Below are 15,140 nucleotides of genomic sequence, written 5' to 3'. Positions count from 1 at the left end.
AGAGTTACATATGGTTGTAGGCCGCCATGTGGGTGCTGGGAACCAAATGTGGGTCCTCTGCAAGAATAACAAGTGCTCTTAACCACTGAGTCCTCTCCCTAGCTTCTGGTTATTAATATGTTTTGTGATTACTAATTCCAACCTGGAGTTAGCCTCATTCCAAACAAATAACTAGAGAGAAACATAACAGAATTGGGCTCTACTTCTGTCTAGCAATATTCTGATTTCTGTATAAGATTTTTTTTTTTCTTTTTTTAGTTTCTCGAGACAAACTTTCTCTGTGTAACAGCTCTGGCTGTCCTGGAACTCACTTGATAGACCAGGCTGGCCTCAAACTCACAGAGATCTACCTGCCTCTGCCTCCCGAGTGCTGGGATTAAAGGTGTGGACCACCACGACCAGCTCCTGTGGAAGCTTTTGATTTGTTCAATAGCATTTGAATTTTTAAGTATTTTATGTTTCACAGCCTCTTATTTCTTACTGTGATTATTTGTGGTGTTGGGGTTGGATTCAGAACCTCATGCATGCTGGGCAACCACTCTGTCACTGAGCTTCATACTCTTATTAGATCCCCATAGGAACCCTGGGGGTCATTGGTAGCCTCTCTAGTACTCTGGTGTGCTTAGTGTTTGCCGGGGCTTGCTCTGGAAGCATTTCTTCCTGAACTTTAACCTTTGGCTTTAGTGACCTTCGGTGAGCTCTTCTAGGGCTCTCCTTCAGATTGTTGATTCCTGATACTTTTAAGTTTGAAATCAGAGGGTGAGGTACTGAGTCCTTTGTAGATAGTAGAGTTGGGTAGCATGAGCTTGTCTCAGTCAATTCCTGTTGCTGTGGCAATGCCTGTGAGGTCTTTTATTAACAGATAATCCCCCTCGAAGGCCTGGAGGAAGGAAGTCTGAACTCCCTGTGCCAAGGCAGATGTGGTGTTTGGTGGGAGATGTCTGCCTCCCAGAGATGCCGTCAATGTCACATGAGTGAAAGAACAGCAAAGGCCAAAAGGCACTGTCTCTAGTCCCTTGCATAAGGTCAGGGTTCCGCCATCACGATCGTCACCTGCTGACCCCTCTCTCCTAAGAAATTTGGGGTGCAGAGCAGAGTGGAGCTGTGTGGAGAGGCTGTTCTAAGAGAGAGCACCAATACAAGGCAGACGAGTGAACTGTGGAGAGACCATGAAAGACTCTCAGGACCCGGCAGTGACCACTTTGCTGCCTCCCAGAAAGCCCCGCCTTTTCAGTTATTTGGGTGTGCCAAACAGTTCCCCCCCCCCCCTTTTTTTTTTTTTTTACCAGATCCAAGGAGTTTTAGCTCTTTAAAGCTGGAGTAATACTCAGGTAGATACACGTCACTTGACGGATAAAATTATGGAGCTGCGTAAGGCTGACTGACAGCGGTCATCCTCCTCATAGGTGGTAGCAGTCACAGGGTTGGAATCCAGATGTGGAACCCAAACTCACCTCCTTTACCGGGATCTTTCCTGACAGTCTGCCCTTTTCAATTGGCAAGAACCGTGAGACTGGGAACAGAGGAGATGGCGGCTCGGACCACCGTGGACCCTCCTTTCCTCAAAAAGGAATTACTGAGCAGCAGAAGGAAGGCATCCGCATGGTGGAGAGGGTGATGGTGTCTTTGGAAGGCGAAGATGGCCTGGAAGAAATCTATTCCTTCAGGTAGGACCTGGAAGCGTGGGCGGCAGGTCTTCGCCTTCCCACATGGATTTCTTTGATCAGAGGTCTTCCGAATGCTTTTCTTTTCCCGAGTCATTCCCGACCTAGCGCTCATTTTTTAATAAGTGTTCTGAATTTTATCAAAGAAGTCACAAGCTCACCCTAATCTCCCTTTTATTACTTTGTATGGTTTGCACCGGGTTCTCATCTATTTCCAGACACGTCACTGACTTTGGGAGTATAGAGATGCCTTAGAGATGGAGTGCTGGATTTCACCTTTATTCCAAGCTTGGGGCTCAGTTCTTGGACCACTCTTTTCATACATTCACAAAACCCATTGTTATCTTTAAGTTCTTTCGTTAGTATACATTGACTGTTTTGTTTTCATTGTGTCTGTTTCATTCAGGTCCGTGTGTTTTTGGTCACACTCACCCCCGTTACCCTCTTTTGTCCTGCGTCTCCTGCTGGTCCCTCCTTCTCCCTGCATCTCCTTTCTACTTCTCTCTCTCTCTCTCTCTCTCTCTCTCTCTCTCTCTCTCACACACACACAAGCGGGTCTGTCAGGTCAGCATCACAGTACCGAGTGTCCAGAGTGGACTGAGTGACTCCGTTGATGACTGTTCTCTCCAGCGGTCTGCATAGCACCTTCACCCCTGGGCAAGCTGGACAGAAGGGCACACGTTTCGCACTCACCACTGGCTTGCTTTCTCTGTGTTCTGCAACCAAAGCCCACGGTGCCTCCTGCAAGTCTTACAACACAGTTCTGTTGTACAACCAAGAGCAGTGGCCATAGTCCTGCTGTCCCGGGGATCTCAGGGGTTTCGCTCACCAATAATTCATAGGGAGGTAACCTGCCCCTAGGATTTTCACTAGTAACCTGTGACTTCTTGGACAATTTTATCACCCACACAGGAGACCTGGACCTCCCTGCTCAAACTCTTTAAAGTTCTGTCTTTTTTTTTTTTTTTTTTCCGAGATAGGGTTTCTCTGTGTAGCTTTCGCTTTCTGGACTCACTTGTAGTCCAGGCTGCTCGAACTCACAGAGATCGCTGTCTTGCCTCGAGTGCTGGGATTAAAGGCATGCGCCACCACCGCCTGGCTAAAGTTCTGTCTTTTAATTGGCTTACAGAGCAGAAGGTTTCCTTATGCCTTAGAAGGATTTTTTTTTTTTTTTTTTTTTACTTTATTTGTATGAGTGTTTTGTCTACGTGTATGTGTGGGTCCACAGGCATGCCCATTGCCCATATAAATCAGCAGAAGGCGTTGATCCCCTGGAACTGGAGTTACATTTGGTTGTGAGCCACCATGTGGGTGCTGGGGATGGAAGCAGGGTCTCTCCAGAGCAGCCAGCGTTCTTAATCCCGGGGGCGGCGTCTCTTCAGCCTCTGTCTGTTTCATGCATCCTTAGTCTGGACTGACTGTCCCGTCTCCTGGACACCCACCTCCACCTAACACTTCCACCTCTAGTAATGCTCTTTCCACCTCCACATTCGTGTTCTGTTACACACACACACACACACACACACACACACACACACACACACACACACAGAGAGAGAGAGAGAGAGAGAGAGAGAGAGAGAGAGAGAGAGAGAGAGAGAGAATGAATTCAGGCCTCTTTTTCTCCCCTCTCATGGGCCATTCTAGTTTCCCAGCCTCTGTAAACTCATTTTCTACATAAATACACATATAAAAAAATTAGAAGCCAGGATCCATGTATGAGAGAATATGTATTATTTATCTTTCAGAGCCTGGGTTATCTCACTTAATATATTTTTCAATTTGTTGCAGATTTTATAATTTCCTTTCTCTTTAAAGCTGAATAAGATCCTATTGTGTATGTGCGCCACATTTTCGTTACCCATTCATAAGTTGATGGACATCTAGGCTGCTTCCTCTCCTTACTGTTGTGAATAAAACAGCAATAAACGTGGATGTGCAAGTATCTCGTGGTAGTGTGTAGAGTGTGTCGAGTGTAGTGGTATAGCTGTAGAGTTCTTATTCTCCACTAATTTCCACAGTGGCTGTACCAGCAAGAACCATTTTTAATTATGAAAAATGGTGTCATGTCTGAGACCGTCAGTGCCCCTTTACTTTTTGATACTAATTTTAGAGAGCATCACGGGAGGGTATAATACACTTTTTGATTTGAGGCTTTTTTTTTTCTTCTAACTTTAGGCCAGTGTTCTCAACCTTCCTAATGCTGTGACCCTTTATTACAGTTCCTCATGTTGAGGTGACCCCCCCCACCATCACATTATTTTGTTGCTATTTCATAACTGTAATTTTGCTACTGTTATGAACTGTAATGGAAATATCTGATATGTAGGATGTCTGATATGTGCCCCCTGTGAAAGGGTTGTTTGAGCCCAAAGGTGTCTCGACCCACGGGTTGAGAACTGCTGCTTTGGATTATTAGTTTGACTAAGTCCTGTTACAACAAATAAAAAGCAAAACCCCTCTCATATGTATAAACAGCCAAAACACCCAAAGCGCAAGCTCAAAATGTAACGAATTCATAGCCAGTGTTATTACGATGTTGTTGTCATGAAGGGAAAAAAATTTTTTTTTAGGAATGAAATCCCTGAAGTATCATGTAACAATAAAGGACACTGTTTTTTTCATCTATCCATAGATACTGTGGGAGATGTAGATGTAATTCTAAATGGTTTTATTAAATAAGAAACAGAGCCAAATACAGAGTTAAAGACCAGAGATCAGAGCAGTAGCCAAGAGCTAAGACCACCTTACCTTACCACTCACTGCTGTCCTTCCCCTGAGAGAGAGACCTACTTCCTGTGTCCTGTCTTTTTATTGCCTTTCTGTTCTGCCTTCTCATTGGTTCTAAACCCAACCACATGACTTCCTCGTCACTGCCTGTCTATACAGACCTCCAGGTCTCTATGGTTGGTACTGAGATTAAAGGCATGTGTCACCATGCTGGCTGTGTCCTTGAACACACAGAATCTGCCTGCCATGTGATCGGGGATTAAGGGTGTGTGCTACCACTGCCCGGCTTCTGCTATGGCTTGCTCTTAGCTCTGATCCCCAGGCAACTTTATTTATTAACATACAAATAAAATCACATTTCACCATAGGAAGAGACCATCTCTGTTATCTGTCTTGTTCTTGGTTCGAGTTGGATACACACTTATTTTGAGCAGAGAGTCTGGGAAGGTTTATATTGTATCCACTGTCATGTGTTTGAGGAGTCAAACTTGGCAAAGGGGGCCATATAATAGTTTGCCAAGTAGTCTGGCTTGTGTGGACTCAGAATCTCAGGAATAATGCTGCCTTTGTTTAGGATCTAATTCCATTCATCTGTAGGTACATGGCATTCAGGAGTGGAAGCAGAGTTCTCAATTGAAGGAGGTCAGCAACAGTCTACATCTGTTGTTTATTCTCAGCTACAATTTTTAAGAATTGCTGGGCGGTGGTGGCGCACGCCTTTAATCCCAGCACTCGGGAGGCAGAGGCAGGCGGATCTCTGTGAGTTCGAGCCAGTCTGGCTACCAAGTGAGTTCAGAAAGCACAAAGCTACACAGAGAAACCCTGTCTCGAAAAAAAAAAAAAAAAAAAAAAAAAAAAAAAAAAGAATTTCTAGAGATCTGTAGTTGAGAAATGCATCATGATTTTGTAAATATGGAAACCCTCAAAATTATCCATAAATTGGAGTGAAATTTCCCAAGGGGTCACCAAAGGAATTAGTGAGGAATCCTATAAAATGAAATATCTTGACAAAATATGTGTTCTTGTCACACTGTGTGCACATGTGTTGTTTCTCTCTGAGCTATGGGAAGACATGCTTTAGCTAACCTATTATGAGCCAGTATAAATCCGCTGCATATAAATCACCGACTATGCATGTCTTAGTGTTTTAAACTACTTGAGGTTTGGGTCTTCTCTATAGATCAGAACTTGGTTATTCAGATACAGGGACTATTCTGATTTAAGTTACTTGTGGTTAAGAGGGCTTTTCCAATTCAGTTTTTCTGATACTGAACATCTATGGTCTTTGTCCCGGGCATTATAGAAATAAAAACCAAGACCAGAGAGGGAGCTTTCAGGCAGAAGTTTTAATTGGAAGGAATAAGGGCTTGAGGAAAAGAGCACTGGCTGTGGGAAATTATTTTTATATAAAAAATTAAAAAGAATCCTTGGTCCAGAATCCATGCCTCCTGATATCTTGGATGGACTAGTAATGTTTCGTGAGATAAGTTAGATCTGGTGCAGGCATAGTTATTCTTCACAAACCCAAAGTTGGCTTTGGGGTACTGTGAACTTCGGAAGCAGTTCAGGCGGAACAGCTCCGCCTGTTGTCACATGGTTCTGAGGACTGGGGTCTGTTGAGGTCTCTCTGTCTCTAACTCGGTGGGTGACGTAAGATAGTTTTCACCGCTTAGAGATTCTTCTTTCATCTATACCATGCACATCAGTCATAGGGACTGGATTGTACACTTTGCATGTATTAGACCGCAATTCCTTTGCTCTTTATCTTAGTGAATACCACAAATCCCACCTCTTACAGTCTTCTGTTGTGTTTGATTAGGGGGCAGATAAAACCAGACTTGAATTTCACCTTTGTTTAAATGAAGCATCGCTCTACGTTACATTTGTCTTCTCCCAGCCCTTCTCACCATTAAAAAACTGTACAGTTATCTACTTTCCATAAAGACCAAGCAGACTGCTGATCCCTTTATCCCCTGGGTAGGCTCTCTGTTGTGCACATAGAAAACGCCATGTCTTTTGTCTAGGGGAAGTGGCACTAAATAATGAATCGGGAGCAGTGATGCTGGCCAGGTGCCCTTTGACACCCTGGGGCCGGGGCTCTTACCCCGCTGTCCCTTGTTTTCTGGAGTTGGCGAGGGCCTTCCATTGCGTGCCCACTCGTGGTGAATGTGCCTTTCTCCTGTCCTCGAAGGTGTGCTTGGTTCTGGATAGACGTCGAGAGGCACTGGTGGAGTTGAGAGAAGTGACTGACTAGACGAGGGGAGGCAGTTCCTTTCCTCCTCTCAGGCAAGCGATTGGAGCTCTGCCGCCCCCCAAGCCGGCTCGCTGTCCTGGCTCGCTGCTGTCCCTGGCTCCGTTCCCACCACCGGTGCCATTTTTCCTGGCGCCCACCGCCATTTCTCTCTTTATAATCACCAACAGCTCCCTTCTCATTCCAGTGAACTAAGTAAACCATCTCGTCCAAATGAACATCAGAACACTGCGTCGTCTTTCACTGTGTGCTTTCTTTTATTAAGTGAGAGTCTACGGCAGCTGTGTGTCTTTAAGAAGATTGAGAGGCGCTCCATGCCCTGGCCCTGCCAACTGACCATCAGCCCCAATTTGTCTATAAAGATTGTAGCCTATAAATCGGTAGGTAGTAAATACGTATTTTTTTTAAAGCACTGTTACCAGGCGGATAAATCCGCTTATGTAAGACGCTGACAATTCATGTGTGAGTTAGTCAGTGTGTAATTCCTGCCTCTGTGGCTGCTCTCCCTGTTGGTTTCGTCTCTGTTTAGCTTTTCATCTAAGAGGCACACGAGGAGTTTTAAGAACTGTTTATACAATGGCTTCCTTCCCTCCTCTTTCTTTCCCTTTTGCTGAGTTGATAATTGTTTGTTAGCCAGGAACTCAGGCCTTTGTCCTTCTTTTAGGAGAAAGAAAGTATGATGGATCAACCTGTCACTGTATGTCACAGCAAGGGTGTTGATAATACCCCAGAGTTATGTGTAGAGCTTTGGAGACGTGGTCATACCTAATGCGGTTATGAGCGATCCAGTAGTAACAGCATCTCCAGGCTGTCAAAGATGTTGCCTTGTTAGTGTCAGGTTTTGTGTCCTTACTCATCTGCATTTGCACGTCAGAGCTCACTTTCAACAGTGAATTGCCTTTGGTGATTATTTAAATTCCAGTCTGAGTAGGAATCTGAGCTATGCTCCTGTAGGAGCGTCTCTGTCTTCTCCCCCTCTTTACATGTCTACTAAAAATATAATTTAATCTGAGAAATAAATATACAGACATATTTTTGTATGTTTAAGAACTTAATTCCCAAACACATCATGAGAAGCATGGAGGTAATTTTGAGTTATTTTGGTTTCTGTCAAGGTCACAGGAGTGTGAGTGGGGGTGAGAATATGCTCTGTCAGTTTCTCAGTTTCCCCTTTTGACTCTTCCTTTCTTTCTGACTGCGGTAAAATTATGGTCCCCCTTCCTTAGGCAATTTGAGGGTTTTCTATAGAAAGTATGTGTGTATTAAGAAATCAGTATGTGCCTAAAGATTACAAAAGGAGAAAAAGGGAATATAGAGACAGTTACAAGGTAGTCCCCTTTGAAACAAACTAAATTTTACATAATAGGAAAGAAGAGGCTAAACACTGTGTAGCTAGAATAATCGTTAGAGAGTATGCTGGATTTTCATTTTCTGTCAGTCACTGTCCTGTCTCTCCTTATTGTTCCTCTCCCTATCATTTGAAAATAGATTGTACAGGAGAGAGTTAAGAAGACTTGGGTAGCTGTGGATGCAAGAACCCTAAAGAAGGAAGATATACAAAAAGAAACCGTTTATTGCTTAAATGATGACGACGAAACGGAAGTTTCCAAAGAGGACACTATTCAGGGTATGCTAACAAGCACCTGCACTTTGGCCCAAGAAGATTGTCTTCAAGGTGATGGGAGGTAGCTGAGGCGGGCTCTTCCCCTGCAGCTGGTGCAGCTGGGGCAGCAGTCAGATACCGGGTCCTGTGGGTCAGGGGGCTCTTGGGCAAGATGGCTCCCAGGGAAGAACTGTGTATTCGATCCTTCCGAATTTAACTGTGTCGAGTGACAGGACTTAGGCCTTGGCTTTGTTTTCACATGCAGATCCACTAGCTGGGAGGATGCTTATACAAAGGGAACAAGGCAGCTTCCCCTTACTCTTCCCAGCGTCAGTTTCAGGTTGTATACCCTACCAGATATGCTCAGTTAGGGGACAAGCAGTGTTTGTGGTTGTTGTCCTGGCTTATGCCCACCAGGCTCTTTAAAGTTGTGCTAGACGTGCCCCACCCATTTGGCTTAAATAGCGTGTTCAGATGACATCTTTATCCAGAGCCCTTGGCAACTAGCTGAGACGATCTGTATGTTTAAGAGCTCAAATCCTCATATGCCAAATGATGCTTAAGGTGGCAGCCGGCTGCTTACATCAACTTATTATCAGGCTGTGCACTACTTAATATCGTTTTAATTTCCCAGTCCTGGAAAAAAGTGTCACGTATGGCACTATGTCTTACTGTGTGTATCTAACTGTATGAGGGGGTGGGATAGTTTGAAGCTGGTAGTAGATAGAATGATATACACAACGTGATTAATGCATTACGATTTCTGTTACTTGTTTGAATTTAGCAGGTGTAGCACAGGACATGAGTTTTAGAAGTGTAGTTGAGCTGGAATCAGGACCCCATCATTAGCTAACCCGTCTGTCCTGGTGTCAGGACTGGCTCTTGGCGGGAGAAGCATGAGCGAGGCACAGGCCGGGCTCAGAGCGGCCTGGTGTGTCTTAAGTGGCAGCCTGTGTTTTCTCTCCGAATTGTCACAGCCCAGTGAAGCAGACATTCCTGCCATTTCTGTTTTACACACAAGGCCGTCGTAGCTACTTATCGCTGCGATGAGACGCTTGACCAAGCAGCTCCAGACAGGAAAGGTTGATCCTGGTTCCCGGTTTGAGGGGACAGTAGTCTGTCTGGGCAGGGAAGGGGCGGTAGCAGGATTGGGAGGCCACTGGGCTCATGTTGCATCTGCACTCAGGAAGCTGATGCTCAGCTCATTTTCTCCCTTTTGTTCAGTTCTGGACCGCACCCGTGAGATGGTGCCATCCTCTGTCAGGGTGGGTCTCCCTACCTCCCTTAACCCAATGCAGGAACTTCCTCACAGGTACATCTAGAGGTCTGTTTCCATGGTGATTCCAAATCCCATCAAATAGATGGTCAAGGTCGTCCGTCAGCAGACGGGGTGAGAAGCCTGGCAGGCAGAACCCCAGTACCCTGTCTCTCCCCCTCTCCCCACACCCTACGGCTAATCTAAATGGATCTAAACTGAGAATAGGGCCACAGTCTCCGGTGCCTGTGCCTGCAGCAGACCCTGGACAGGTAGGAGGGCTGGGTCCTAGTGGTAAACACACACACTCTGGAGCCTCACAGCAGAGCGTAACACCCCCCCACTCCTACCCTGGGCTCTCAAGGCCCAGGAGGGAGGAAGGGACACCTGTAACTGGAGGGGACTCCCTGCCAGAGAACATGAAGGGCTGGGCAGAACCTAAGACTTCCATGCACCCACTTCCTGACCTTGGCTTAAATCTAGGAAGCCCACAGTGTGTGTGCTATTAGCCAGCAGAGACCATACCTGGGTTTCCACTGTGCTTGGCTAGTGTGCATGTAAATTCTCTCTAGTGGGCTTGTATTATCTCACTCCACAGTTAGGGGAAACCCAGGGAAGGGCCTAGGTTTAAAAGGGCGTCCCTAGAAAACAGCATCCCCAAGCCCAGGACTGGCCATTTAGAGGGCTCATCTCACACCACAACAGAAACCACTAGTTCTTAAACCCACATGGCTGAAGCATAATCATGTCAACCAAGAGCGTGAACCTAGAGCGTGAACTTAGAGCGTCATTTCAGCAGACCCACAAGCTGGCCAGCCAACACGGAGCTCACTCAAGGACCCAGGTCCAAGGCAGGAGAAGGGACACCGTAACTGGAGGGGAGCTCCCTGCCAGAGAACATATAGGCTGGCAGAACCTAAGACTTCATGCACCCACTCGATGCTTATCTGAAGACAGTGTGCATTACGCAAGACATGTTCACTGTGCTATGGATAATCTCTTATCTTTAATCTCATCACATTAAAAAAACTAGAAAACTAGAAAAACATCAAAGATAGAGGCTCATCACACCACAACAGAAACACTATTCTTAAACCCACATGGCTGAAGCATAATCATGTCAACCAAGAGCGTGAACCTAGAGCATGAACTTAGAGCGTCATTTCAAAGGGCCCCACGGCAGCTCCACTAAGACCCGTCCGCTGAGCAGCCTGAATGCAGAAGTCAGGTGAAGCATCATCCATGTCGCATGTTTCCCCAGATGTTTCCCACTGCGGTCAAATCGTGTCAGAGCTCAGCAGCATTTAGGATCTCCCAGTTACCAGGTGTTTCTACAAGCCTTCTAGAGGACGTTTTGGATGAAAGAATAATAGATATAAAAAATAGGCATATTATATAAAGTGTATCGGAGGTGACTGTGCTGCTGGCATTCTGTCTTGGTGGGCAGATGCACACATCAGGACTTAGCAGCCCCTTCCTTGCAAGGAAGGAAGCATTGAGATTTTAAAAAATTGTCAATAAAAATATACCTATAAAAACAAACAAAAGGCTGTGGCACGCTTAATCCACACTCGGAGCAGAGCAGGCGATTGTGAGTTCTTGCAGCTGGTACAAGTGATCAGAAAGCACAAATACACAGAGAAACCCTGTCTCAAAAAACCAAACCAAATCAAAAAAAAAAAACAAAACAAAAAAAAAACAAAACAAAACAAAAAAAGATTGGCCATCAGAAGGATCAAAGCTGAAAGGTATTCATTAACATGCTTAAAGCTCCACAGCTGGCAGTGCACACACAGAACTAAACCTGGAGCTATGTTCCGCCATATTGTTCAGCACAAGGACCAACAAAGGGTTTTGAGTGATAGACCCAGAGTTTATACATGATTTTAAAAGCAAGTGGAGCCATTGATGTGTAGGGGACCTGTACACATCTATAGTGGTTAGAAATGTTCCATTAGGGAGATACGTGTGATAGCTGGGTTAGAAAGAGGAGGGACCAGAGGTGATCAGTTCTTTGAGTTGCAGGAAAGCTCTGATTAGCTGGGACAAAAAGCGAAAAAGGTTTTTTTTTTTTTTATATTTTTGTGGGAGCCGTTCTGGGGTTCGGCAAGCAGGTGAATAGGGATCAAGACATGGTCCTGAGGAGGTCTGAGATGGTCTGCACTTGCTGTCTAGAGTCTTTGCTCTACCTGGCGTCTCTATAAAAACCCTGACCAGACAGTCCCCGTTGGAATAGTTCAGGCCTCTCGAGGCTATCCTTTATTTTCTATCTGTTTATCTCCGCAAGATTCTCCGCTATATCTCTATTATATTTCCTGCTGCTCGCACTCAAGAAAACTCTGGGAAGCTGTGGGGTTGGTGGGTAAACGCCCCACAACTTTCCTTTGTCCTCCATTGTCTACTTGCTAGTACGTGGGTTGTCCCCTTTCTTACCCAGAGAAACTAGCAGACACATGTGAGCCAAAGAATATGGTCATATGTTAGCGTCTGTTCCGCATTCCCTGTCTTCTAGAAACGTCGTCTGCGCTTTAAGTAGAAGAACTAGAAAACACAGGCAGTTTTAATAAACACTTTTAAGATACTGTTAATTCAAATAAGAAAACGATCGAGGACAAGAAAAAGTGAGAAAAATACTTGGTTCAGGGTCTGGGAGATGACTTGGGGAAGTACTTGCTGTTCAAGGATCCCCAGCACCCACAAAACAACCAGGCGTGGGGCTGGGCGTGGTGGCGCACGCCTCTAATCCCAGCACTCGGGAGGCAGAGGCAGGTGGATCTCTGAGTTGGAGGCCAGCCTGGGCTACAGAGTGAGCTCCAGGACAGCCAGAGCTACTCTCAAAAAGACACACAACAACGACAAAAACCCCCAACAACAACAAAAGCCAGCATGGCAGTGTGCACCCGTGACCCTAGTGCTGGAGAGGTGGAGGCAGGTGGGTCCCAGGGGCTGGCTGGCCCGTCAGCCCTGCTGGAATTGCTGAAATGGAGAGCTCCTGGCTTAGTTAGAAACCCCCTCCAAAAGTAAGGCAGAGGATGATAGAGGAAGACGTGGGAAGTTGATGCGCTGATCTCTACACACACTCAGGTGAACACACACATATGCACACAGGTGTGCATACCTGCACACAAGTGATTGGGAAACCAAGGGAAAAATGTTTGGTTTAGAGCCTACCACTCTGGACCATGTGTCATATGTTTCCCTGTTGTCTTTTATATTGAAATTTTTGAATTTGTTGTCATCTTTTTAAAAAAGACACGCATGAAAATAGAATTTTTTTTTTTTTTCATTAAATATGTGACCCCAGCAGTCTATCGGGAACAAATAGACACTGGATCACAGAATCTGCCCCTGGACTCCTGCTGTTGAGTTCTTGGGTTTTGATGGTCGCTCTTGCAGTCACACTTTTCACTTGTGGGCTTGGGGAACATATGAGTCCGTATATATCCAACCTAAGACATTGAAAATAAGTACCAACCAAATTCCAGTAATAAAATAAATTCAAACATACAAAAGTATAGAACTTGCCAATTGGATGCTTTTAAGTAGCGTTTTGGCTTCCGTCGGATGGCTGAAGGTTTGTCTGTCTCCAGCATGTGGTTTTGGACATTTTGTTCTGGAGATTTCCGATGGGCCATTTTCTGTGTGGCTCTCTGGGTTTCTGAGTAAATGTGCTTTGCTTATGTGTACAGCTCATGCTTGTACTGTAGTCAGCACGGCTGTCTTCGGAGGATAGCTAATGTGCTGTGTTGGCCACAGTCTTTCTTCTGGGCTGAGTAATCGTTAAGGTAACTAGACTGCAGAAGACGCTACTCTGAAATCGTAATTAGATTTTAATCATCCGTCTATGGCGTATGTGGCTGGTTCCTGCCTCTGCTTTCTCCCTGTCGATCACAGGGGGCAATGATTTGATTCCAGGGACTGGAAGACGGAGACTGGCTCTGGAGCGCGTGTATTGTTGATGTATGCACAGAGCTTATTTCAGGCCCCGTATGCCTAACAGATGTTCTGCTCTCGTTCTCCAGGGTTCCGCTACGGAAGCGATATAGTTCCCTTTTCTAAAGTGGATGAGGAACAAATGAAATATAAATCGGAGGGGAAGTGCTTCTCTGTTCTGGGATTTTGTAGATCTTCTCAGGTACAGCACTTACTCTGCAGTTGTGAACAGAATGCATGCCTTGAGCTTTTGATTGGTGATTTTATTTACAGTTCATACTTATTTCCCGTTAAGTCTTCGAAAATGTAGTTTGGGGATGAGTGTTGCCATTCTTTTTTTTTTTTTCTTTTTTAATTTTGTGTGTGGAGCACATGTCCACGTGAGAGGCCGACCTCAGGCGTTCATTCCTCGGGTGCTGCCCAGGGAGTTTTTTTGGAATAGGGTCTCACACTGCCCTGGAACTTGTCAAGTTGGCTTGGCCGGCCACCAGGGAGCCCCCAGGGTCTACCTGTCTCTACCTCACCAGTGCCGGGGTTACAGGCACTTGCCACCACACCAGGCTTTTTTAAACGGTGGGTTCTGGGGATTGAACTCCTGTCTTTGTGCTTGCTGTTCAGCTTATCTCCCCAGCTCATTGTCTTTGATATTTGAAAAGAAAAACCAAGATGTAGAGACTCGACATAAATCTGAAGACCACATTCACTAGCCACTTCCTCACCACCTAGTCTTTTGCAGTTGTGTGACTTAATCAAACTGATGCGTGTGTGTGTGTGTGTGTGTGTGTGTGTGTGTGTGTGGAGAGAGAGAGAGAGAGAGAGAGAGAGAGAAAGAGAGCGCTAGACTTTGAATGTCAAGTAAATCCTACAATATAATTCATTTATTTATTTTAATATATTAAAAAATTACTGTTTATTATGTGTGTGTCTGTGTGGCTGTGTGTGGGCATATGCAGGTACTCAAGGAGGGCGGAGGGTCAGGTCCCCCCCGGAGCTGGAGTTACAGGCAGTTGTGAACCCCTTGACGTGGATGTTGGGGGTCAAACAGGTCCTCTGGGAGGGAGGGATGTGTTCTTAGCCACTCCATCTCTCCAGTCCAGAATGCCATTGATTTATGTTGGGCACCTTTCTCCTCAATTTCTGGTGCAGGGTTTTAGGATGGGCACCTTGTCTGTAAGTCACGTGACTTTTAGGTACCCAAGTGCAGATGCATGAAGTAGACACAATGGAAGTGTAGCAGCTTACCATGGGATCCCACATACTCTCCTAGGAAAGCGTTGTTCAGAGATTCCCAGAGTCCTTAGGGTCACTCTTCTTGGGGTAGACTGAAAAATGATGAATCATAGCTAATACATTTAAATATTATTTTTTTTTTTTTTAAATTTTCAAGACAGGGTTTCTCTGTGTCACCCTTGCTGCCCTAGAACTCACTCTGTAGACCAGGCTGGCCCCAAACTCAGAGATCCACCTGCCTCAGCCTCCCCAGTGCTGAGATTAAAGGCATGAGCCACCACTGCCCGGCAACTATTAACTTTTGATGCGTATTTCTCCTTAAGTCCCTAGGGATGGAGAGATTTTTGATGGAGACCTCGTGGGGATTACAATGAAAAGAAACACCATCCAGTCGTCTGGATTAGGAGTCGTTTGTGTTGCCCTAGCACGCAGCCTTATGCACTTTCCGTGTTAGGTTAATCCAGTGACATTCCC

General features: G+C 45.4%; 1 protein-coding gene across 2 annotated transcripts in view; it reads left to right on the top strand.

The window, feature by feature from the left end:
- The window catches only part of Xrcc5 (X-ray repair cross complementing 5), a 58,759-nt gene that overhangs the window by 11,235 nt on the left and 32,384 nt on the right, over positions 1-15,140 (top strand). For both annotated transcript variants that reach the window (XM_028870090.2, XM_037210298.1), the window contains exons 6-9: positions 1,482-1,667; positions 6,911-7,025; positions 8,134-8,272; positions 13,526-13,638. In XM_028870090.2, coding sequence (XP_028725923.2) covers positions 1,482-1,667; positions 6,911-7,025; positions 8,134-8,272; positions 13,526-13,638 — 553 coding nt within the window. The remainder of the gene's footprint in view (positions 1-1,481; positions 1,668-6,910; positions 7,026-8,133; positions 8,273-13,525; positions 13,639-15,140) is intronic.

The sequence above is a fragment of the Peromyscus leucopus genome, chromosome 13 (genome assembly GCF_004664715.2).
Source record: "Peromyscus leucopus breed LL Stock chromosome 13, UCI_PerLeu_2.1, whole genome shotgun sequence".
NCBI classification, from domain to species: domain Eukaryota; kingdom Metazoa; phylum Chordata; class Mammalia; order Rodentia; family Cricetidae; genus Peromyscus; species Peromyscus leucopus.
Note: the sequence above shows the minus strand (reverse complement) of the source record. Positions and strands in the feature narration are given on the sequence as shown.